Here is a 25,427-nt window from a genome sequence, read left to right on the forward strand (position 1 = left end):
CCGCGGTGTTGGCCTCGGATTATGTTTGTGTACCTCGGTCTGTCCGATCCCTGGAGTACGGAACCAAGATGGCTGCACCTCTCCTGACTGGTGGGAGGCCGAGTTCTGAAGTGGCCTCCATGCAGGACAGGCGCCGCACAACTGCAGGTGCTTGCTGCCCGGCTGGTCATCGAAGGTCAGTGGTCGTGGGCGCAGGGCCTAACTGGTCCCTGTGACGCCTTGGTTCCACTGCTGATGGCCCTTCAGCTGGAGCAGCCACTGCTGCCACTGCCGCCGCCGCCGCCGTCAACCGATTTTTTCCCTTTTATTCATACTGCCCCAGATTTCCTGGATGTTTTGTGCCTAGATTTTTTTTTTTTGTTTGTTTGTTTTTTTTTCCGAGACAGGGTTTCTCTGTATAGCCCTGGCTGTCCTGGAACTCACTCTGTAGACCAGGCTGGCCTCGAACTCAGAAATCCACCTGCCTTCTCTTCTCTTCTCTTCTCTTCTCTTCTCTTCTCTTCTCTTCTCTTCTCTTCTCTTCTCTGATCTTTCTTTTCTCAAGAGAAAATAAGAGCAGAGCAGCTTTTCTTTGAGCACGGTCACCGTGTCCATGGCATGGAGGTGGCATTGTCTTGCCAAGCTGTGGTGATTCTTGGCTGCCTCACTGCCTTTCTCTTAAGTTGACTTTGATGTTTGCCTCAGTAAGGCAAACTCTTATGCATCTCTTACAGTTTCCAAATGCTAGAAAAAGTTATAATTGCACTCATTTGAAAAGTGGTCCATGTATAGTGCTTCTAATTTGGAATTTCTGATTGTATTTTACTAAAAGAACCTGTGACTCACTCGGAATCTGGTCCTTGGCCTGGCATCAGTGTTTACCTGGAGTGGGGCTGGAGATTGGCTTCAAAAGTGAGAGCTGAATTGTTGACAAACCAACGTTGTAAAGCCCGAGTGCTCTAAACCACATCTGTCGCAGCTGGCTCTTGGCCACATAATCTGCCTGCCAATTATCACTTGAGTTTATTTTTTGGTTTTTAACGCAGTAGTTTCCTGGCTCGGTTTGCGGCCTGTTTGCTCTGGTCTTTACTTCCTGCTACTTTATCCGAGCTTGTGCTATTTGCACCGATGGTGAGTGGCATCTGGGTACAGACCTTAGCAGTCTGTGGAGCTCACAATTGGGAATGGGCAGCCCAGGCCTGTGGCTGTGGAATTCTCAGGGAGGTGCTTTTAAGGTGGTAATGATGGAAGAGCTCAAGGAGGCTTGATATGGAAAGATAAATATGTCTTCTTATATTAAAACTTCAAATTTAAATCTGAGAAAATTGGGTCACAGGAACCCATATTAGACGTTAAATTTGGTAAACACATTTAAGGGTAAGGATGTTCCTGCAATGTTGACCAAAGTGTTTGCGCATTCTTGTGTGTGAATAATCTGCTACCCAGGCTAGACTGGCCTTAGCCTCTGACAGACACTTCTGGGTCTTGTGCTTGTGGCCTGATTGCCTTAAGCAAAGGGTGCACACTTTGTATTGCTTTTCTTTTAGTTTACTTCTCCTGGAAGCCACAAGCTTCTGAGCTCTAACACAAGTGAGGTTTTTATCTTGGTTGTTTTTGTTTGGTTATTAGATCGGTCTACTTCATTTCTACTTTTCTGCAAAATCAGCTGATAATGTCTGAGGCAAGTACTTCACCTGTCCTTTGTATATCTCAGGAGAAAGAAAATAGTAATTTTTCTTCTATTAAGAAGTTCATCTTGGAAGCCTGGCTTCCTGAGGGTCTATCTCCATGCTCTAACAGCCTTATTAATACCTATGAGGACATAACCACTTGCTCTTCAGAAAGGTTGTGCTTCTCCTGATAGTATAGAAAGGTGTCTGTCTTACATCTTAGGTGACATGCGTATAACCACATCTTTGATATTTGAACAAATGGTGAATTCTGTCCTGAAGTTTTAGTTTGTTTTATTGTTATCAAACTTGTGTGTGTGTGTGGGGGGGTGTCACAACTGTTAGGTTGGCTCAAAGATGGAGTCACTTGAGATACAGTGGACAACCCAGTATGGACAACCCAGCCCCTCAGGAGAAATGGGAGCTGCATGTTCTGTACTTCTCAGAAGCCTGCTGCCCCATTATCCAAGCAGAACAGCCTTAGTGAATCCTTCCGCCATCCCAACAGCTGGAGCCTCCCCTTATAAATTGCTTTCCTTCTGCCTGTAATAGATCCTTTTTCTTAATACTCCTCTGCCCAATTAAAACCACCCTAAAAAACCCTGCTTGTCCCCACTTTGACAGAGCTTTTCTCCCCTTTACTAGAGTGGCTTTCATGGTTTGGTTCTCTCCTTAAGGCACACAGCAGTCTGTACCCAGAGTCAGGCCTGGCCACCTGTCCTCAGTGAGCCAACTAAAAGAGCCAAATTAGAGAGGAGTGCAGAAAAGGAATCTGCATTTCCCCTCTGAACTCTCTTAGATGCTTCTGGATATTTCCTGTATCTTACCTTCCCTCATTTGAACGTTCCATGAGATCAGCGTGGCTATTGCTGTGAGTCTTTCTGTACCCTAGTTCACACTGACCTTGAACTTGCAGAGACAGACATGCTGTTGGGAGCAGAGGTCTGAGCCACTGTATCTAGCTCCTGTTGTTTTAGATAAAAAATATTTCTGTTTCTAGTGTTCTACCCAAGAGTTCTTCCTGATCGTCAAAAGCCTGTGTCAACTGAAGTCAGAACTTCAAGCATTAATGCCTGCTGTTAATTCCCACGTACAATCAGACTTACTCCGAACGCTCATCTTGGCGGTTCCTGAGCTCCTCAGTCCGGTGGAACATTACTTAAAGGTTCTGAATGAACAAGCTGCCAAGTAAGTGCAGGCTTCCGCTCCTCCCGCCAGCGGCCAGCGGCCAGCAGCCAGGGGTCAGCCGCCAGGGGTCAGCCACCAGCGGCCAGCCGCCAGTGGCCAGCGGCCAGGGGTCAGCCGCCAGCGGCCAGGGGTCAGCAGCCAGGGGTCAGCCGCCAGCACAGCTTGCCATGCGCTATGTGAAGCTGCTTTGAGTAAGTTTGTAATTGGAAACCTTTATAGTTGCTTAAACTCACATAGTTGACAATCTGGGACAGATGAAGTACTTCCCTAGGTATCAGATGATAAAAGGATAAAGTTCTTCTAAAGTGAGGTAGTCCCAGTTTATTAGCTTAAAAGCAGGTGTCCAGTGGCCCTTGTCCTCATTTTTTTGATACCCAGGAGTGCTTGTTCCTGTACTTAGAAGCTGCAGTTGCTCTTTTAAGGGGGTAGGTTTATGGTGTGTCTCATAGAGCTGAGAGACATTTGTTGTTATTTTCTGACTAGGCAAATGAAATGATGGTTTTATTTCTTGGTTTCACTATGTGAATTGTGAATAAGATAAAAATGATTTTGTCAATCCTCAGAAGTTAAGGAACATTTCCATAAATACTCAGTGGCAGAGTTGGGATCAGAGCCAAATTTCTTGAGTTCCAGTCTGTGGTATGTCAGCATGCTATGAAACTGATTAACTGGTCTAATTGATATGCTATAATACATTTTTATATTTTAGAGCTGGGGATAAAACAGAATTATTCAAAGACCTCTCTGACTTCCCTTTAATAAAAAAGAGGAAAAATGAAATTCAAGAAGTCATTCACAGCATCCAAATGCATTTACAAGAATTGCGAAAAATATTAAAACTTCCTTCTTTACAATACGTGACTGTATCAGGGCAAGAGGTAATGTCAAACATACTTTTACTTTATATCAGTTTTCCTGGAGTAGAAAAGCCATTTAATAATTTAAATAAGATCTGTGGATAGGTTGTTATAATTGATGATACAGAGGAACGACTAAAGTAGACCGCTCCATGGGCAGAAGAAAGATTTATTGGTGTTCAAGCTGCCAAGGTTATTGCTTGGAGCAGAGAGAACAAAATGGTGGAAAGGCAAGCAGATTTTATATGACCGTCAGTGGGGCGGGGATCTGACCTGACACAGGCTGCCCACAGTGACCTGGGGGATGTGCCTTCGCTGAGGTTCCTGGAGGACTATGGGTTGTTCCTGGTGAGTAGAAGATACCTTAGGAGATCTGGTTTTCTAGTGCACGGCACTTCATGGGAGCCATAAATCCCTTGCCATGTTCTTCTTCTTCAACTAAGGCTTTCTGCTCCCTTCCCTCATCAAACCCTGACACCATGGTGACACAGTTATGCCCCATTTTTGCAGAAAGTTCATATCCTGTCATTGTGTGTCAACAGCTACCACACATGTCCATGGAAAGTGCCCAGCTGGTGGGTTTTGCCCACATTACTGACTTGAGCCTGCCTCTTTAGGCCTAGGAGTGCGTGCCCCCAGCTGGACTGTGCTGCACAGTAAAACTTCAGATCGGTAGAGCTTGTTCGGGTCTCCTTTTGGGACCACAACACTTTAAATGTATGTCTTCATATTTTCATTTGTATATTTTAGTGAAGATTGTCAACTATATGGCTATTTGAAATGGGAAATTAGAATGAGTAATAGTGTGCTTATCAAAATGCTCAAGACTGTGTATATTTAACAGATTCAAGTGTTGACTTAAGTTAGCCCGTGCAACTTCTGGCTAAACCTTTGAGAATGTAACTCAGCAGACAGTTCACAAAGCCTGTTTCACTCAGAGCTTGCACAACAGAACAAAATATTTTTGAATATTTATATAGACATGACTATTTAATTGTATCTCTTGTCTCCACCATGAACTTATGACTTTGGCAGATTACTTGTAACCTAAATGCCACTATTCTGATTCATTGGTGAAATTCAGGAGGCTGCAATTGTGTTAATATGAAGTCCTAACAATATGTAGCAGGAGAGTGGCTTTCAGGTGTTGTGGTGGCCAAGCAGAGTGGGAATGCCAATTTGGCCACTCACATGTCACATGACCATAGCGAGCTCCTGTGTTGTGCGAATGTTGGGAGGACCATTACATGAAACACATGGGCATACCTTTTCATTACTCCATTTTTTCCAGTGTAATCCATGAGGTAGGAAGAAAAACTGTTTAATGTGATTTTATACCTTCCTGTTCCGACTCTATATATTTCTGTATATGTGGACTTTGTAAAAATTTTTTGACCTAGACCTTACAGAATATGAGTCTTGTTACTAAGAATGGACAGATAAATGTGTCAGACTACCAAGCTAGTGTTCTGGTAGCATTCTTTTTCCTTTTCTTTTGGATTTTACATATTCGTTAGCATGCTAAGCCATTATATGTTGCTTCCTTAAGCATATAATAAGTACTTATGTACTGGTCTGCAATAAAGTCATGAAAGATGAACATTATGTGACTTTACATAGCTTCCTGCCGTGGTGGTCATTTTTATGACAGCAGTGAGCTATCTACCTCTTAACCTTAACCAAATATGGATATGGGTGATAATTAGATTTGATGTAGCATTAATAGTATTGTTCTTAAAGGAAAAGACATCAAAGACAAAGAATAATCTTTATGAAAAAATTGTTCATTCACAACATATAGTTTATCCAGATAAATATTTTATATTTGTTAGGTGCAAAGGAGAAAAACCTCAAGCATCCCCCAAAAACTCAGGCCACTGACTTGTCTATAGTGACAGTCTTGGCTCAGCTCAGCTGGGCCATAGGACTTTGGCAGAGAGATCAAAGTTCTCTTTCATTCCTCAGGAACCTGTGAAATGCTTTTCTGTCTGCCAAGAAGAGCCCCTTCCCGTATTGACGGGTACCTATGCTGTATGCTACCCCCCCCAACCCTAACCTAACTGGCTGGCCCTCCCACCGGTCCCCTCCCCAACCCCGCAGCTACCAGCTTTTCTCTGTGACCCAGGGCGTTCCTCCACTCCTATTCTTCTCTCTGCTCTGGCCCTGGCCAGCGTACCCTCTACTCTTTGCTCTGGAAAGGTAGCCATGGCTGCTCGTACCTCTCCAAAGGCCTCTGGCTGTTCATTCTCCCATGTCTATAGTAACAGCTTTCCTTCCTTCCACCCATAAGCCTGTCAGATTGGTGGTTCCTCTGTGTCTTGCTCAAGAGAAATATGTCTGTCTCTCTTTTAAGTTTTCTAAATAAGAAACATTTGAAGTTATTTAGGGAAATAAGAAAGTTGGGGAGAGGGGAAATGGGCTCCGTGTGATGCTGAGGTAAGGGGTGCAGCTGATGAGAAGGTCCGCAGCTGCCGGTGATGTGATTGAAACCTAGCAGTGGAGGTGGGGCAGGAGAGTCAGCGGTTGGTGCTACCCTTGGCTGTTCAAAGAGCTTGGGACCATCCTGGATTCTGTCTAAAATCTAACAACAGCTGACCAGCAAACCTGGCAGGGATGGTAGCCTAGGCTGGCTGTAACATACTGTGAATGACGCTGTATGACATTTAACCAAGACAGAGTAGGTCCCAGGAGAGGAACATTAGTGTGTGTGTGTGTGTGTGTGTGTGTGTGTGTGTGTGGGAGAGAGAGAGAGAGAGAGAGAGAGAGAGGGAGAGAGAGAGAGAGAGAGAGATAGTACAAGTATATGAGCACACTGAGAGGACACATCTCTGACTCGTGCTACATATGAGGTGACTTCCTTCTTTTCTTATTGGAACAGCTCGCTCATGGAGAGAGCACGGCTGGGTACGTGAAGATAGTCCCTGTGAGGCTCAGGGAATATTGCAGAAGTGTGAGTGGAAAGACTATGAGAGCCTAAAAATGAGAAGGGCCGCAGTGCCCTCTGCTGCACTCCCACCATGGATGGGAGTGGAGCTCATAAGGCCCCATTCTCCTTCCTGGGCAGTTGGCAGTCGACGGCTTCTGGGGGAGGGACCAAACAACAAGCCCATATGCTCCGAAGGGCAGTTCCAAACAGGAGGTCAAACAGATGGTCTTAGGTAAAACCATTGGTCACAAACAAAAAATAAGAATATGGGAAGGGGCCCTTCTAAGATGATTGAGAGATGACAGAGGTGAGAGAGATAAAGGAGTGTGGAGAAGCATAATGTTTCAGATATATGTGTGAAATTGTCAAAGAACAAATGTAATGTGATTTTGAAAAGGTATATTCCTATAAAGGAAAACATATGTTCTTGTAAGGGAAGAAATGTCTTTGTGTTGCAGAAGCCAAAGCTGCCTTTCTGAGGATACTTGTAGGCTTCTTATATGAAAACTGTTCCAAAAGTCCTATTCTATTCAGGTTGGGGGACCACATATCTCAAACTAGTAAAACAGAATAGTTGAACATTTTATAGTCTTACATATGTAGAATTGGGAGATGTAAGAGCCCTTGCTGCGCAGCATGAGGACCACAGTTCTGATCCCCAGAATCCATGCAAAAAGAAAGAGTATGGCTGCCTTTATATACACCTGTAACTTCCACTCTGAAGTAGAATGAGGGGGGAGACAGCAAGACCCTAAGGATTGCCGGGCACCCAGTCCAGCTGAGACAGAGTCTCAGGTTCAGTGAGGCATCCTGACGCAGGGAAGTAGGACACACAGAGGCACAGGACAGAGCACTGACCCAGTGTCCTCCTCTGCTTGCACGCGGCAGGCAGACACACACACACACACACACACACACACACACTCTTTAAGCTTAATCCTACTGAGTAACAGAATTCTTAAGATGCATGGATAGTAATGAATGAAAGAAATTATTTGGAAATACTGAAACTCCCTCAGCAATAATCCTGGGTTTATTTTGAACATTTACTGCTAATTTTTACTAAGTAAGGTTTACTAAAGTGCCACAGCAGAGTCGAAGAAGCATATATACTGTGATTGCCTGCCCATTTAAATATCTCACTGTTCATTTGCATTTATTTTAGTTTATGATTGAAATGAAGAACTCAGCTGTATCTTGCATCCCAGCTGATTGGGTGAAGGTTGGAAGGTAAGTTTAAGGCAACTTTTGCTTCTAGCGTGAATTAGGTCGCCTAGTGTGATTTAGGTCGTGTGTATCTGTGCTGATTGACCAGTACCGGCTACATTCTTGAAGCAGGAGTAGTTTTTCTCCTCTGATTTTCTGATGAACTTTGCATCAGAGATGATTTTCTTTGTCATTCATTTAGAAATATTTTGAAGATCATATTTGAATATATTTCCCCCTTTGTTAGTTACTCTTTGCCCTGTGCCTGTGTGTACTGTGCTAACGGGGAGAATATGGACCCTTCAGCCCTAAGGTGAATGTGGTCGTTCAAGTTTTTTGATGAATGCTGTATCTGACATTTCTTTTAAGAAGCTGAAATTTCATTTGCTACGTCATTGAGCTTCATGTTTCTTTACTCTCAGTGTTTTCCTTGGCATGCAGTTATGGTAGTTCTTTCTTTTTGTAACTTACATCTTGAGTTGATGAACATAAACGATAACAGTATCGGAGCATTTTGTCCTCAGTTAGCATCAGTTCCTTGGAGGGGACTCATTCAGGAGAAGTGTGTGTTTTCGAGTAGTGTGCTGGCTGCCATCTCTGCTGCTGCTCCTCTTCCTATGTCTGTAGGACTGGGGATGAAAATATATTTGCCCAAGATAATTAGGGAGACTTCTGGCTAGTGGTGAAATGACAGAATTCTTATGTTAAGGGCGAAGGGAAATGATGACATGGAGACATAATGTCATGTTAATTAAATAATGTAACTGTTATCCATTGCCATGGCAACAGCTCCTTTAGGCACACACATGGGTTTCTTGAACTCAATACCTTGTTTTTCCCTTATGCCACTGAAGCTGTAGATGTGAGCAGTGTTGATTTGGGGGATAGTTTTATCCTTTGAGCATCCTTCCCTGTACTGACTTATGTGCTTTATGAAGAGACACTCCTGATACCCATATTAGTCTGTAGAAGAGTAACTCGCTAAGCAACTGCAGAAGAAAACCCTGTGGTAATTGGTTAGCTTAGAACTCTAGATCATGTAATTGAGGAGCAGTAAGTAAGGCGGAAGGTGACGCCAGCCTCTTCCAAGCCTGCAGTCCCAACAGTGTAACAGGCTTGTTACCATTTACTCTGATGTGTGGCTACAGAGCCTTGGGTGGGTTTGAGTATCATCAGTTACACTTGCAGTATCCAGCAGCTAAGTTAAAGATAACTGTGGCAGTGTGATGCAGGAGCTGGGCATCACAGGGCTGGAAGAGCCCTGCTAAAGCATATTTCCCTTGGCTGGCTGGCTTTGGGAGCAGCTTCCGCTCCCTGGGCTCCGGTACCTAGGGACTCTGTTAACCACTGATGTCATGGAACAGGAACCTGTGAGGGGCACCTCGCAGTCCCTGCTGTGCTGGCTGCAGTTCATACCAAGCCTGTTCCATTTGGACAAACTATCAGTGCTGGTCAAGGCCTGGGCCTAGCATCTCTACCTGGACACTTGCTCTCATATACTGACTTCTCCTTCTTGATGGAGAAATTGGCCTATGCTCCAGCCCAGAGGAGCTTGTGGGAGCTCTTTCCATCCAGGGCCACTAGGTCTAAAGAACCGTCTTATTTACCTTTTAGATTCATGCGCTGTCTTTGTGATGTATTATTTCCTTGTTACCCTGAATTATGCCAAGTAGAAAAGTATAAAATCTCAGGAGCTACATGGCCTTCACCATGTAGCTCCTCATGCCTCTTTTTTGCTGCCCTTGCTTCCGCTGTCTTTTCTTTAGCATAATGGAGAGAAAAAGGCCTTGCCTATGAAAAAACGTTCAACTCTGACTTTGCTGTACAGATATAATTTTGAGAACATTTTAAAGCTTCCTGGTCATACATTAAGAGTCAAAGCCGGGACCGTAATTAAAGAGCGTTCTCTGCTATTTATGTTCAAGGTTCGTCAGTGAATAGTAACTGCTTTAGAGTTCTGAAACCATGGTCACACTGATTCTCATAACCTTGATTTCCTTGTTTCCCTCATTCCTCTCGTAGCACAAAAGCTGTGAGCCGCTTTCACCCGCCTTTCATTGTGGAAAACTACAGACGTCTGAATCAGCTCCGGGAGCAGCTAGTCCTTGACTGCAGCGCTGCGTGGCTTGACTTTCTAGAGTGAGTCTGCAGTGAACCAAAGATCTCAGTCTGTGCTCTGAGAAATCGACTGGAAAGTGTCCACACACCCTCTCCCTAAAAAATGCAGGGATTGCTTCTGTGACCTACTAGGAGATGGGGGGGGGGGCAGTTGTCTTCTTGGACTTGATTTTCAGGCCCCTGCCAACAAATTTTAATCCCATTATCACATTTTTAAGACTATATTTGATGCATACACGTGGTGCACATACATACATGCTGATAAATAGTCATACATATAAAGTAAAAATAAATATTTTTGAAAAATGAATATATTTGAGTTCCCCCAGTCCCCTGCCTCAATTTTTAAAGGAAAGATCTAAGTAACTCTTACACATGGCATTTAATCATGCTTCTTTACTCTGTTTTATTTAGAATAATCTGCCATGTTTTTCATTTTTATGATATGGGATTTCTTTTGGAAGAGTTCTTGCCCTTGTCCTAAGGAATGGTTCACATTCTGGCTTGGCTGACATTCAGCTGTTCATATTCACAGTGTTAGGCACTGGAGTGCTGCTATGTGTTTTGTCTTGGGCAAGCAATAGTATTTGTAGTTTGCTGTTTGCTGCCTGGTAAACACTTCCAGGCTAGCTCATTCCCACTGACTCTGCCCTGAGGTTGGGAAGAAGTGTACGCCATTTACTTCCATGAAACCATGGGACTTCCGTATGTAGTCACTTCACAATTTACAGGAGAATAAAGTGAGATGCACAGTACGAAGTCAGTCTTCCACAGCAAGAGGGAGGGAGGGTTGCTTTGCAGATTGGACTGGACCATCATTTACTCAAGCGTGCTGCGGGGCTGTTGATGAGCCCACAGGTATGCCCGTGAGCAGAGAGCTCACCTTAAATAGTAAAGGTTCAGTGAAGATGTCAGGGATCCTCATAAAGTGACAAAAGACAAAAAAGTTGGGGCGTTTGGAAGACAGCAAGGAGATACCAGTCTCCTCTGTTCAGAGGACTGAGTTTAAGAACAGGAATAGAGACCCAGCTTTCCCCTTATTTACCCTGAGTCTTTTGAGATAACTCTGTCTTGAGAGCAGAGATATAAGTTTGTCTGTTCATTTTCTTTCCAGCCAACTTTCAATCTCCCATTTTAGGGGGTTCTTGAATCTTTTAGGTATTCCTCTTTCCCATAGTAGAGTTACCGAGAACATAAAAATGAAAGTAAACTTACTCAGTTCAACCTTTGAGGTCTGTACCCTGAAGGATCTGAGAAGTTGTTCAGGTAACTTTGTGTTTTTGACTGCAGACTCAGAATAGTAGCTGATTCTGGATGGAGGGGTTGGTTTTAATCCCTTCATCTTGCAAACAGATGATTTCAGAGGTTTTTACAATGCTTCTACATTTATTTCTTACTTTATACATGGGCAAGAGAGACAGTTCAGTAGTTAAGAGTATAAAAGAAAATAAAAAGAAAAGTTATGCTTCAGGCATCTGACCCCAGTAGTTGGGTCACTAGTGAGCCACATAGTGAGACTCTGTTCTAAAATAAAGAAGAAATAAAAGATGAAATAAGGGGCTTATCGAAGTTTCAGATTTAAAAATGGGCTGAATTGCTTCTCGGTCTTTTGGCTGAGATCAAGAGTGAAATCAGCTGAGAGGTTTCTAGAATACTTGTCGTTAGAGCTCCGCTCACCATAGCACTGATTGTTTTCCACACTCCTTACTGAGGTGGCAGACAGTGTGAATACCATGTCGTAAAGAGATGATTAACTTCAGTGAACCTGACATCAGGGGATTCAATACCAGCCACCCCAGTCTATTTCTTACTGAGGTTCTGTTGTGCATTAGTTATAAAATCAAGGCTATGATCACTGCTGGGAATGAAATCTTTTCTCAAAATGTGTCTCTTGCATTTTAGAATATGGACTGTGGACTTTTCTCATTTCTAAATTCTTTAAAAATTGAATTATATTATCTCTCATATAATGTTGATCAGAATATATGAGAAATGCATTTTCCAAAAATAAGATGGAATAATTTCCATTCTTATTAACCACTAGAGCTGTTGAGCGCCAGTTGCTAGTAAGTGTCTGGTTAACATCACAGCTTTAGAATCCAAGGTCCTCATTTGTTTCCTGTGGGCCCAGAATCAAAGTCACGGTGCTCGGACGTGAGCCTGGAGCTGGATGATGAGGGGCTGCTGAGGTTGCATCTTTCTGTGACATAGTCAGTCTCCCCACATGCTGCTTGTTCATTTCTTTTGATGTTTCTCCTTCTCTTTATGTGGCCCATGCTGGCCCAGTCTTACGTTACTAAAGCTGATCTTAAAAACTTGTCATCCTCCTGCCTTAACTCCCAAGTAGTGGGCTCACAGGAAAGAGCTACCCACCATGCCTGGCTCCACTTGTTACATGAATTGCCCAGGTCTGGCTTGTTCTTGTAAGTATGAGTGATCTCTTTGGAATTTGATGAGGTGTACAGTAATATACATGAAGACTAAACGGGGTATGTGTGACAATTGTGATATTTACAGTTTAATAATGGTTCTCCTTATTGATGTCTTATGTAATTGACATGAGAAAGAACATATTTGCCTAGATCTAAATAATCATATTCTTCCTTTGTATGTTTTTTAATTAACTGAATTGGTGCCCACTGTAAACAGTATCACACATACCCGTCTACCATTAGAAGGTCATCAGAAGCAGGTAGCTACCGTTGGCTGTTGGATAGGGTCATGGTGCTCTTCACTGGACCTGAGGAGAGAGAGTGACAGGAAGTATAAAGCGACACTTTGTGCAAAGTGCATTGGCACTTATGTGCAGAGAAGCAGGGACTAAAACATTAAATAAACTATTTTGGCAAGAGAGGGGAGCCAGAATTACATTAGCAGATGGGTAATTAATTTAGTTAAAGACAGTGCAGGCCACAGACTAAAGTGTGAGTGAGAAGTCAAATAGAGAGTTGAGGTCAGACTAGGAATGATAAGGGATGGTCACTGTGTAGCCATCTATAGAGTAGGGACCTCACAGTGTGCAGTATGGTCACTGTGCCACCATCTGTAGAGTAGGGACCTCACAATGAATGTCCAGTATTGTCACTGTTAAGCCATCTGTAGAGTAAGGACCTCACAATGAATGTCCAGTATAGTCACTGTGCTGCCGTCTGTAGGGTAGGGACCTCACAGTGTCCAGTATGGTCACTCTTTAGCCATTTGTAGAGTAGAGACCTCACAATGAATGTCCAGTGAAGTCACTGTGCAGCCATCTGCAGAGTAGGGACCTCACAATGAATGTCCAGTATGGTCACTGTTTAGCCATCTGTAGAGTAGAGACCTCACAGTGTCCAGTATGGTCAATGTGCAGCCATCTGCAGTAGGGACTGCACAATGAATACCCAGTATGGCCACTGTAACAGTCTGTAGAATAGAGCTCTCACAGTGTCCTGTATAGTCACTGTGCAGCCATCTGTAGAGTAGGGACCTCAGTGTCCAGTACAGTCACTATGCAGCCATCTGTAGAGTAGGGACTTCACAATGAATGTCTAGTATAGTCACTGTGTAGCCATCTGTAGAGTAGGGACCTCAGTGTCCAGTACAGTCACTATGCAGCCATCTGTAGAGTAGGGACTTCACAATGAATGTCTAGTGTAGTCACTATGCAGCCATCTGTAGAGTAGGGACTTCACAATGAATGTCTAGTATAGTCACTGTGTAGCCATCTGTAGAGTAGGAACCGCATAGTGTCCAGTATGTTTAAAAGTACAAGACATTTTTCAGGTAACATCTGAGGAGGGTCCAGCTGATATAGGGTCTTAAGCACTGTGCATTTGGGATTTGCACAAACTCTTAGGCTATTAGTAAAATCCCTTTCACCTATTTTAGTGAACTTAAATTCAAGAGGAATAAGTTAATTAATTAATATGTTCTGCTACTTGGATAAATATATGCATAAATACATGTGTAAAGTATACTGTAAATGCAATTCTTAGTTTACAAATAATAATAATTATAAAGATAAATGAAAATGTCATTAATATAATACTTTTGATAATAAAACAAATCAGAAAATGAAGGGCTCTTTTAAAAGTAAGATAAAATCAGGAAGAACTGATAATATAGTAATTTAATAAGCTGAGAAATGGTATAAAACTTGTAACAACAAATAGACTGAGATTCAGCACTTCTGAGATCCACATTTTATTTATTTATATATACACACATATATACATATATATAAACTTTTTAAAGAAAAAGTACATATTATATATAATATATATTATATATATTGACTTTTTAAAGAAAGGTATTCAATATGAAACTTTCCTCCCCAGGTTGTGTAAGGGGTATCTGAATTACATCATATTTTTATGAATAAGGCAAGCAATTTGCTTCTGTGTTTCTAACTAGGTATAGAAACCAGCAACGGTGCTGACTGAACCTTGCAGAATCACATTGTGAGGTGCCACCATAGCTTAGAATTTGAGGCGGAGGTCTGTGAGCGATCATTTGCTTAGCGTGGGATAGATAGGCCATGGGCTCTACCCAAGTACTGTTAACAAAAGAAAACACAACAAACAGAGAATGTGGGTTGAACGTAGGCTCTGCTGTTTGTAGTTATGTGACCTGGGTCACTGCTTGTTTTCCCTGATCCCTGTGAGATTTCCGTAATTCTTTGCTGTGAGGGCTGTGTGGCTGGTCACAGGTCCCTCCTGTGTCTGGGCTGTGAGGAGCAGTTTCCTCAGCCTTCCTCTTGGCTCTCTGGAAACTTAGTTGTCACTCCCTCTCTCCATCTCTTGCTTCAAAGAAGCTGAGCCATCTGTGCCTGTGTGAATGCCGTTCATCTAGCGGAGCCTCAGTGTCTGTCAGATGAGGACTCTGGAATTTAAGTTCAGTTCTTTCGTAAAGGATATTTCATTCTGAGTACTTAGGATTGTCTTGGGCTCCTTTGTAACGTGTGTATGAGTTAGGGCCTTGGGTGCCTATGAGTTGAGTGTGACCTTGAATTTGTGTTCTCTCAGGAGACTGGGATTATAGGCGTATGCATCGTGTCTGGCCAATGACATTCATTTTCAACACTCACAGTTTATCATTATATTTAGATGTCCATAGGTTGTACAGTATTGTATATATTGGAATAAAATAGTATGATATGAGATAATGGAATGATAAATGTAAAAACAGATTTAAAAAACCAAACTCTATAAACATTTCTATTCAATTTTTGAGTGAATCTTTTAATGAAAGTCCTGATATTTTCCATCACCAGGTATTAATAAGATAGCCTTGTCTTTAATAATTCTTTATTGCAGTGTCGGTTCAGTGCTGGCAGTATGGACTAGATATTAGGGCTATAAAGTTAAGTCAGCCAGTCAGACAGACAGACAGACAGACAGACAGACAGGATTGTACCTGTTCTGTGTAAGAGGTACCAATATAGTTATTCCAAGGTTGGGTGTTGCTGTAAGGAAGCGTGCCTGGGGACACCAACACACCTGAGTAGTTCTTGAAGCTTTGGAAGGATGGAAGGAAGGAAGGGAGGGAGGGAGGGAGGAGAAGAGAGGAGAGGAGAGGAGAGGAGAAGAGAGGAGAGGAGAGGAGAGGAGAGGAGAGGAGAGGAGAGAAGGGAGGAAGGAGGGTGAACTGATTTCTACATTGAAATTTCTATCCTGAAGTAAAATGTCACAGTCAGATGAAATGTGTTTATCTGTGACATTTTACACGTATATGTATATATGTATTATATATATATTCATCATCGTGCAGAAGCTGTTTTAGGTTTATAACTGTCCTAAACAAAGTGAAGGCTCAACAACCAGGCATGCTATCATAAAAGAGTTCAGTACACTGTCCTTCTCCTTAGCCTGTGAGCTAGATCTGCTTCTCTCGCTTGTGTTTATGTTGCAAGCAGGCAGATTGTCGCATAGCTGTCACAGGTCAAGAAATCAGCTTGCTTGTCTTGTTGTTGCTTCTGTAGGAATTTTGGAGAACATTACCACACTTTGTGTAAGGCCGTGGATCACCTAGCAACTGTTGACTGCATTTTCTCCCTGGCCAAGGTTGCCAAGCAAGGAAATTACTGCAGGTAATTACACTTTTCATTTCTCTCACTTATCATGGTTTTAGATAAAATGGGAGTATCCAATTAATTTTATTATTGCTATCATAAAATGTTGCAGTTGTTCAGGTGTGTTATGCTCTTGGTAAAGCTGCATCTCACGTGCATGGCTTAATTTGAAAAATAAACTCCTTTCTTGCTTGTTTTATGACTGACAAATGTGGATGGCTGGCGTGACTCTGGAAGTGACTGTTCCAGTTGAACTTTTAGGTTTTTATCAAGTTTTTCAGTGAAGCTTGAGGACTCCGGCTGTTAGCTTTGACTTGGAGATTCAATGACATGTTTCACTTCAATTTTAAAGACTACAGTCATAAACCCTTGCACATGAACGAGGGGCTGGGAAGATGGGGGTTCTGTTGGGGGAGGTCTATGAGTTTTCCTGAGTCACTGTTGAGAGCTAGATTCATACTGCTCTTCCTTATCGGCCTCTGAGTGTCCCAACGGTCCGTATTCTCCTCTTCATAAAGGATACTGGAGTTCCATAGATCTGACCAAGTATTAATTCTGTCTTTTCAATAAATTCTCTTTCAAAAGCATTTTTAATTGAAGCTACACATTTCAGAAATGTTAAGCGACTGTTTAGCTTCTGTGGGGACTGAAAGGAACACCTTCGAGGGTACTGCCGGCCGAGCCCGAGGCTGAGCGCCTAGCGGACGCCCTTACGGTCTTACTTCTTCCATATCAGCTTCTTCTTTGAGTGTGTCAGTTTTTAAAAATAACATTCAAGTGTCCTATAGTCTATAGTATGTAGAGGGTATTAAAGCAAAGTTGTTATTGTACAGTATTTCTTCTTTACGAGAGAGAGTTGGAGGACTTGGTATACACCCTATGTTCTCTAAATGCACTGTATTATTTTATTGACCATTTGTGATGAACATATCTATATTGGCCATAATAGTCATGTTTAAAATAGATTCTTGACATTGCAATTACTTCCTAGTTCTTTATCATACCAAAGAGATTTCAAGCATGCAGTGTTGCCTGATCTGTTTCCTATAGACACCTTACAGCTGAATCTCTCCTTCCAAGAGAAATGTACTTCCTATTTATTGTGGATTATTATGAGAACTTAGAGTCTGCAGTCAGTTGATGTGACTTCTCTCTTATCCTCTATGGTGTCAGTAGGAATTCTGTTTTTCTGGATTGGTGAAGTGAGCTTTCCCTGAGACTGTTTCTGAATTAAGCAGAGGCATTTAGTGTGACTTACATAAGTTCCGCACTGGAACTGTGTGCGCCCTCCTCTTCTCCCACTCCTTACCATACCTTCAGTTATTCGCTGCTGCTGGAAGTGTCATCACGAAGAGCACCGTCTAGATGGCTATGCAGTTGGGTCCATTGCAGCAAATTAAAATGTCACCAGTGTGTAAGATAGACACATTGTTCCTCACTCTGGTACTTCGTAGCCTTTCACCTGTTTTGTGTGCCTAAGTAGATATGGTTAACTTAAAGTCTTTGTCAGTTCAGGGACCTGAAACTCTTGTGGATCTGTTAGTGTGGCTTGTCATTTCTGCTCTTTGTTTGTTTGTTTGTTTGTTTGTTTGTTTATCAGACGTGTTGACTGTGCGGTGACTTCAGCCACCATTATGCCATACCCCTTCTGGAGCACATGCGTCTAGTAAGCATTGCGGACATTGTCAGTTTAGTACTACCTGTTCCAGATCAGAAGTAAGGTGACGGAGTGGCTGCAGCTCCTCCCAGATCCTCTTACACCTGGGCAGTCCTTCACAGCTCTCTCAGGCCGTAGCTGGCCCAGGTCAGCTTCCCCTGGGTCTTCAGATACTTCCACACTCCCCGTGCTGCTCGCCGGGGCCTCCATTGTGTCAGGTCCTGCCTGCTGCTGGCATGGTCATTACCAGGGCCCTCGGGACAGCCATCTGTGCACTTCAACCAACTTTTCTCTTTGTCCTTAGGCAAGAATATTCTAGATTATCAAGTGAGTCATTAAGCATTTCAGATAACATTTCAAATGCTAAATATTTTTCCAAATTATATATTGTCTATTTTATATTAGGAAAAATCCAGTAGGGTTTGGGGAAGCTACCTACATTATCTTATATACTTTCTACAGTGTATTGCATCAGCCTCTTAAGAAAAGAAAATTAAAGTTGATGTGAGGAAGCTCACATTAAAGTACATTTTAAATTGAATGAGAGGTAAACACATTTTTCTTAAATTTCTTCTCTTTTTGTGATGTTAGTGTATGTGAGCCATGATCTTTAACTCCAACAGATTACTTGGCTTCACAATTGCAGCCTTTCTTCCTAATGCTGTTAAGATGATCCTATTAACTGTCTTGTAACCTTTAGGTTACCTGCACATCACTTTATTTGAGGCCTTTCTGTCTCAGTGTATTATGTTTACTTGTCTCACTAACACGGTTTATATTTTGTTCCTCTGCAGCAGTTAAAATATATAAGTTATAGCGGCTGCATCTGTTCATATTCAGTGTCTGTTTCTTTCCAGGAAACATGTAGATTCCTCCATTCTTCCCCTCACTGCCATATGACACATCAGCATGCCCTGCCTGTCTTCCCTGTGTAGCTGTTCTGTCCTGGAATAGCATCTCAGGGCTGTGAATTGTTCTGTGCTCCTTCCCTGAGAAGCACTGGCATTATCTAATGTTGATAGTAACTGAATAAGTCATTGCTGATTAGAGCCACACTGTGTCTCTGCAACAGAGATCTCAGAGGTGGCATACCAGTGCTACAAAGGTGACACCCTGACTTCAATCACTTGGGAGAGCACCTAGAGCTTGATTTTAAAATTTGGATCTCTTATATCTTCTTTCTTCTTTTTCTTTTATAATAAACCCATAAGCTTCCCTCAAAATAACCCAGTCTTTAGGATTATATATACTCTTAACCCCCTAAACTAGTTTTTTTCCTTGTCATTTTATGTGTTGTACTTTTATTCTAATTTTTTTTTCTGTTGCTTTGATTAAACACCCTAATTAAAAGCAGCTTGGGGAGGAAAGGGTCCTTTGGCTTACACTTTCAGGTTACAGTGCATCTCTGAGGGAAGTCAGGGCAGGAGCTGAAGCAGAACCCCTGACAGAGCAGTGCCTCCCTGTGCTTTCTGGCTCATGATCAGCTAAGCTCTTACACAGTTCCGAACCCTGCCTCGGGGCGGTGCTGCCCACAGGGGCTGGGCCTGCCACCTCAGACATGAAAACAGTCTCACAGATGTGACCACAGTCTAGTCTGATGGAGACAGTTCTCCAGCTGAGATGCCTCTTCCCACGTGACTCCAGATGTTGTCAATAAAGTAACCAAGGTGCCCTCCCTCCATGGGTGACCCCAGCTCACTTAAGACACTGGAGTCACTGTTTGAAAAATAATCATTTTAGAATATTGATAGCACACAGTAAAAACAACCAGGTACCTCCATTCACCACTGCATTGTCAACAACTAGAAAACATGAAAACATCAATTCAGTCGAGGGTCTGAGAAAAAACGGTGAGCTTCATACGTGCTGGCAGGAAGGCGTGTTAGTAGCGACTTCTTTCTTCTAAGAAGAAGAGTGTACAGACCCGGTGACTTGCAAATTCCATTTCAGGAGTTGAATCTAACTTAGTGAAAACCCTTGAAAACACACACACACACACACACACACACACACACACAGACAAGGCTGAGTGTTTAATGTAGCACTGTAAGCACCCTGGAGCCAACTCAAACAAATACTGACACTCTGTTGAGATGTGGCCTTGTGTCTTCGGGATGCCATACTGTACACATTCATAAGTGCTAAGTTCAAGATTTTAAATGTCTTCTTGAGGACAAAGAAAAATTTGTCTCCTTTTTTTGTTGGTTAAAGAAATAAATTTTGCCTTATTTTTTAACACAGAGGCCGACTGGCCAGTCTTACAAGTCTGAGAAAGACTTGAGGCTCGTTAGTGATCCAAGGTATCTGTCTGCAGGACTTCCTGTTTTATCCCCTGGACACTGTCTCAGCTTCTATCTCCAGTCTACTCCAGTGCAGGGTAAATGTCCCAGCGAAGGACCCATCACTCTATCTTCCTGTTCCTAATAGTCTTTCCCAGACTGCTTCGAGGCCTGAAAAGAGCACAGAGAGCACTGCTGTGGTCTGCTTCTGATCTCACTGGAAATGCTGAGAGCCTACCCTGTCCACCCACAGAGGCCAGGGGCCACAGTCACCAGCGGGCAGTCCACAGATGCCCACTGGCTTCAGCTGGTTCTGTGAGAAGGGTCTGGTGGAAACACTTGGGCATGATGAGTGTTCAGGTTACAGTGTTGATGTGTACAGTTGCTAATGTGTTACAGTTACTGATGTGTCAAGAATTAATTGTAAATAATTGGATAAAATGAAATGTGCTCGTCTGGCCTGGTTTCCACACACGTGGACCATTCATTATTTAATATTTGCTGATGAGAACCTGAATTATTCCGTTTTGCTAAGAGATATAGTTTTCTGTGTTTCTGTATTTGTTCAACAAAATTTACTTACTCTGGTTTGTAGGTGGCCAGGTAGGAAATTGAAAGGAAACAGATGACACTTAGTGAAAGGATTCATTTGATTGATTATTCTAATTGCTATTTATGAATCTAAAAATGAAAGTGATTTGTGTTATGAAAGAAGTTAGCTGTGTCTCCTTAAGAAAATTATGAGCTTTGAGCATTTTCAAGAATTATCCAGCTATTCCATTTTTGTTGATGCACATATAAGAAGAACAATAACTATAGGCTACAACCTCCTAGAAATAAATTAAAATTTATAATTTAATATTCATAGATGAAGGTGTTACATTCAGCACATTAGCCATTCTGGGTATGTATACCTTGAAGACCAAGAAAAAAATGAGTAAAATTTGGTTTGCCATGCCTATTAAACTATAGATCAGTGTTAGAAAAATTTCTTAACACGAATGAGGGCATGACCTCATTGTATAATAATAATACTTTGTATAATAATAATTATTATTATATAATAAATATTAAGTATTTAATAATATTATTAAACAATAATTATTATTTGTTCAGAGGTTGATTTTTAAAATTATTTTATTAATGTCACTTCCATAAAGTTATCATTAAAATAGATTTAAAAAAATTAAAAACAAGGATCCATTGGACTCAGGTAGTACATGGTGAAATATATTTTTATGTGTAAAGATTATTTAAGCTATTGGGTTAAAATGGCTGTGGGGCGGTATAGTGAACTATTTCACATAGAATACAACCCGTGCTCTCTGTGTATGAGCAGATTGTGCAGATGAAAGCTAGGAAGGGAGACATCAAACTGACTTAACTGTCAGCTTCTAAGGACGTGTTCTGACCTACGTGGCTTTGAGAAGAGGAATAAAGCGGTATTTAGAAATAGGTAAGATGTGCTGGTGAGATTGCTCAGTGGTCGAGAGCACTGGGTGCTCTTCCAGAAGACCTGGGTTCAATTCCCAGCTCCTGCATGGCTGCTCACAACCATGCACATTCCCAGGCCCCCCTCACGTGGCACATATTCATGCACATGAATAAACCTAAAAAACAATAGAACTGATAAGATATTAGGACTTAAAACCAAAGAATAACATGGCAACAATTTATGTTTTGTATCAAAAGTAAAAGGTGCTACGGAAGTACCATTTATGAAAACATTGGATTTTCTCAGTCTCTCAACCCAAACCCAATGCCATTCATGTTAAGATGATAATTTAATCTGGAAATGGCTTTACGTGACTGTGAAGAGATGTGCCAGTGATCTCAACTGTATTTAGAGATGTGCAGACTTGATATCAGATGACGACAGACAAATGAACACTGGAATCAAATGAAGATAGACACCCTAAGGCTGAGCCTTGTCCTTCAGTGTGCTGCTGTCCCAGTCGCTGGTGTCTGACTAGCTGATGATGAGATTCACTCTTAAGTCTCAGTCCTTATTCAGAACATGTGCTCTTGAGCTCTGAGGCTCTGTTGTCTGTCTTCCCTGTCGGGCACTGAAGGTTTTCGTGGCTGTGTCAGTATATCCAGGCTGGCCTCAAGCTCACAGAAGTCTCCCTGTCCCTGCCTCTCTTGTGCTGAGATTTAAGGTATATCACCATGTCAGGCTAGTCAGTGGTTCGTTTAAAAAGCTCCCTTCATGTCCACAAGTTGATGAAACTTATTTTTTCAGGCCAACTCTACAAGAAGAAAAGAAAATCATCATTAAAAATGGAAGACACCCTATGATTGATGTGTTGCTGGGCGAACAAGATCAGTTTGTGCCCAACAGTACAAGTTTATCAGTAAGTACCACATGACAATGTAAGGACATTGATTACAACCTTATATCATATATTTTCATATCTGGTTATATCCTCAGCAGTAAGTGAACGAATTCCAGTCATAGTTTTATATTCACCAACTGTGCAATTGGTCTAATCCCCAGTGGAAAGTCTCTGTAGATGCAAAGATTCAGGAACTAAAGACAATTATCTTACTTCTTGTATATAACCCAATAAAAATATTTTATATTCATAAATATGTTAATGATATTAGAATTATACAACACCACCACTGCCAATCACAAAAGAATACACATGGAATGTAGTCTCTGATAAGTGGACATTAATTAGCCCAGAAGCTCTGAATACCCAAGGCATAATTAGCATAACAAATGATTCCCATGTAGAAGTAAGGCGAGGGTCCTGATCCTGGAAAGGCTTAATCTAGCATTGTAGGGGAGTACCAGGACAGAGAAAAAGTAGGGAGGTGATTGGAGAATGGGTGGAGAGAAGAAGGCTTATGGGATATATGGGGAGGGGGAAACTGGGAAAGGGGAAATCATTTGGAATGTAAACAAAGAATATAGAAAATTTAAAAAAAAGGAAAAAAAAAGAATTATACACCTTTCCAAATTTCCATTAGTGTACAGCATTAGCATGTTCTGTCCTGTGCTGCACTGTTTTCAAATGCTCTGAAAGCACATAAGTGATTAGCTGATCTAGGCTGGAGTTCTCTTACAGGACACTGATGGTCCTACATTAGTTCCCCATAGTAAAGCAAGATCTCAGAGCTGTTGGTACTGTCGGTGACAACAGAGAGCAGGGGTTACTGAAATTGTCTAAAATGTCAGTGGGCTTTCTTGCAGAGGATGACGTCAGGGATGTGGATGAAGGCAGCTGTGGGAGGGTCCTAAAGAAAAAAACTTGTGGACCCTGAGTGGAAAAGTGCAGTAAGATAGCAACCCATGCAGGACAGAAGTGTCACCCAGAGTGGTTAGATACAGAGGATTAAGTCAGTGGGAGAGCCGAGATGTAGGAGAGCAGCCAGAGAGAAGCTTGCGGGTGCTGGGACAGTAGCAACTTTCCATGTTGGGCCTCGAGCAAGAACCTCTGATGTGGTCAGTTTGACCAGCCATACGTGTGTGGAGAAAGATAAAAAGCTTTGACTTCTGTCTACTGTCATGTTCCCTATCATGTCAGACAGGGTTTGTTAGTAGTTTCTCATCTTTGTGTTGGGCCTGTTCAAACTGTTTCATTGAAGTGTCACAGACAGAGTGATTACAAACCACAGAAGTTATCTTTCATGATTCGGGAGATAGAATTCAAGACAGGGTGTCGTCCCTTGTGGGAGCTGGTTTTGTGCTTTTTGTGTGGCACCTTTTGTTGTGTCCTCACTTGGTAGGAGAAGGGCACATCCCTCACAGTCCCTGTATGTTAATCACATCCTAAAGACCCTTGGCACTGTCATTATAGGATTTAGAATTCGCTGGGAACTGGGGAGAAGAAGAGTAGAATTCAGACCATAGCAACCAGAGACACAACGTCTGTAAATTTGTTCACTTTCCATAGATGTGTATGCTATCAGTTGTCATATAAGTTAACAAATACTAATCTTAATTGTTTTTAAGGAGAAGTCTATATGAGAATAAGACCTATGTTTTTAGTTTTCATAGCAATAGAGTATAGCTTCTCTAGAGAGAGTAATAGAGTTCTAATATTTAATAGCTTGGCTTGTATTTAATGGATAAACACCATGAACCATGTTCTGTCTCTGCCCATGCCCATCCACTTGATCCAAGGGTGTTATCCTTGGCATTGCTATTTTATTTCTCTTTTCTTTATGTTTTCATTTTCCTCTTAAATAATAATCCTCTTAAAATTATATTTTTAATAAGTCAAATTTGAAGAATTAAAGCAACCTTCTAATTACAGGGCATTTTAAAAAATCATTAACTCATGTATTTAGATCTTTACAAAATAAATGTAGTATTTTTTTTTCCTAGTTAGGCAGCTTAGAGTGTCCCAGAATATTCGTTTCTTTTACATATGCTTTTCCTAACTTGAGTAGGAGTTGATATAGACTGTTGCTATGGTGAAGCGCATTCTGTTTCTCAGGGTATAAATTTATATACAGGGATAGCGTAGAGAGAGAACTTACTGTGTAAAATTCTGTCTAAAATGTACTCTGCCTATTAATTTATAAACTATACCCTGACAGAAAAGTCCTCCAAGTTAGGTAGCATTGTTACTTCCAATAATTACATCGTTTTGAGAATTCTTCTTTCTTACATCTAAATTATGCTAGCTTCCCTGGGCTCTGTTAGTGAAATTATGTTCTCATGAGCACAGTAACTCTTTTTCACTTTGTCTCTCCCAGTTGTACGAATCTTTTCTGTTCCCGCTTTGTCCTCCATCTGCCTCCTCCAGTGCAATCCTCCATTCTCTTCCCCTTGTAGCCTCTGCTAACTTGCCTCTCCTCTGTGCTCCAGCTGTTTGGGACTCTTACAGTCCCCACGGAACTGTCTTTGGGCTTGGCAGATGTTCCCTCTGCAGAGAATGTCCTCCTTCCCCATCTCACCCCTCCTGCCTCCTGCAAGCTCACAGCCCGCTCCACCATTTCAAGTTCTGCTGCTCTCCCTCTCAGATGCCTACTGGCTTGAAGCCTTCCCTCACCAAGGCTCTGGTGATGGATCTCACACCCACACCTGTGCCCTGTGCGTCTTCTCCCCTTTATACTTAGGCTAGTAAGCCACAGTTGTTCTGTTTGGTGTGCTTCCCAAAGGGTTTCGTTTGGCAAGGACAGCGAGTGTCCATGTCTGCACTGTGTAGGTGTCATGCCAGTGTCCACAGCATGCCGCTGACACACAGCAGGCTCCCACACACGTGTGTTGCTGACGATTATCTGAGATGCCTTCGGTGTCTCTAAGTCTCACTTTAAATGTTTCTTCTTTTTCTTCCAGAAAATGTTAGTTTTTCAGGATTGGGGATTTTTCAGTTTACAGAATATTACACTGAAGGAATAGAAGAAAAATGAGATACTACAGTGTAACACCTCTTCATACCCACAATAAACTAATTCTCAGAATGGGAAAGCCATGTCAAGGCTGTCTAAGTTGAGTCTCAGACGATTTCTTGAAACATGGGCATAGTCTAGGGTAAGTGGTG

General features: G+C 42.0%; 1 protein-coding gene across 2 annotated transcripts in view; it reads left to right on the forward strand.

The window, feature by feature from the left end:
- Msh3 (mutS homolog 3) overlaps positions 1–25,427 on the forward strand; it is a 170,584-nt gene that overhangs the window by 101,185 nt on the left and 43,972 nt on the right. For both annotated transcript variants that reach the window (XM_052159436.1, XM_052159437.1), the window contains exons 14-19: positions 2,650–2,837; positions 3,547–3,715; positions 7,786–7,850; positions 9,849–9,965; positions 15,904–16,011; positions 22,172–22,283. In XM_052159436.1, the coding sequence (XP_052015396.1) occupies positions 2,650–2,837; positions 3,547–3,715; positions 7,786–7,850; positions 9,849–9,965; positions 15,904–16,011; positions 22,172–22,283 (759 nt within the window). The remainder of the gene's footprint in view (positions 1–2,649; positions 2,838–3,546; positions 3,716–7,785; positions 7,851–9,848; positions 9,966–15,903; positions 16,012–22,171; positions 22,284–25,427) is intronic.

This window comes from Apodemus sylvaticus, chromosome 16 (assembly GCF_947179515.1).
Source record: "Apodemus sylvaticus chromosome 16, mApoSyl1.1, whole genome shotgun sequence".
NCBI classification, from domain to species: domain Eukaryota; kingdom Metazoa; phylum Chordata; class Mammalia; order Rodentia; family Muridae; genus Apodemus; species Apodemus sylvaticus.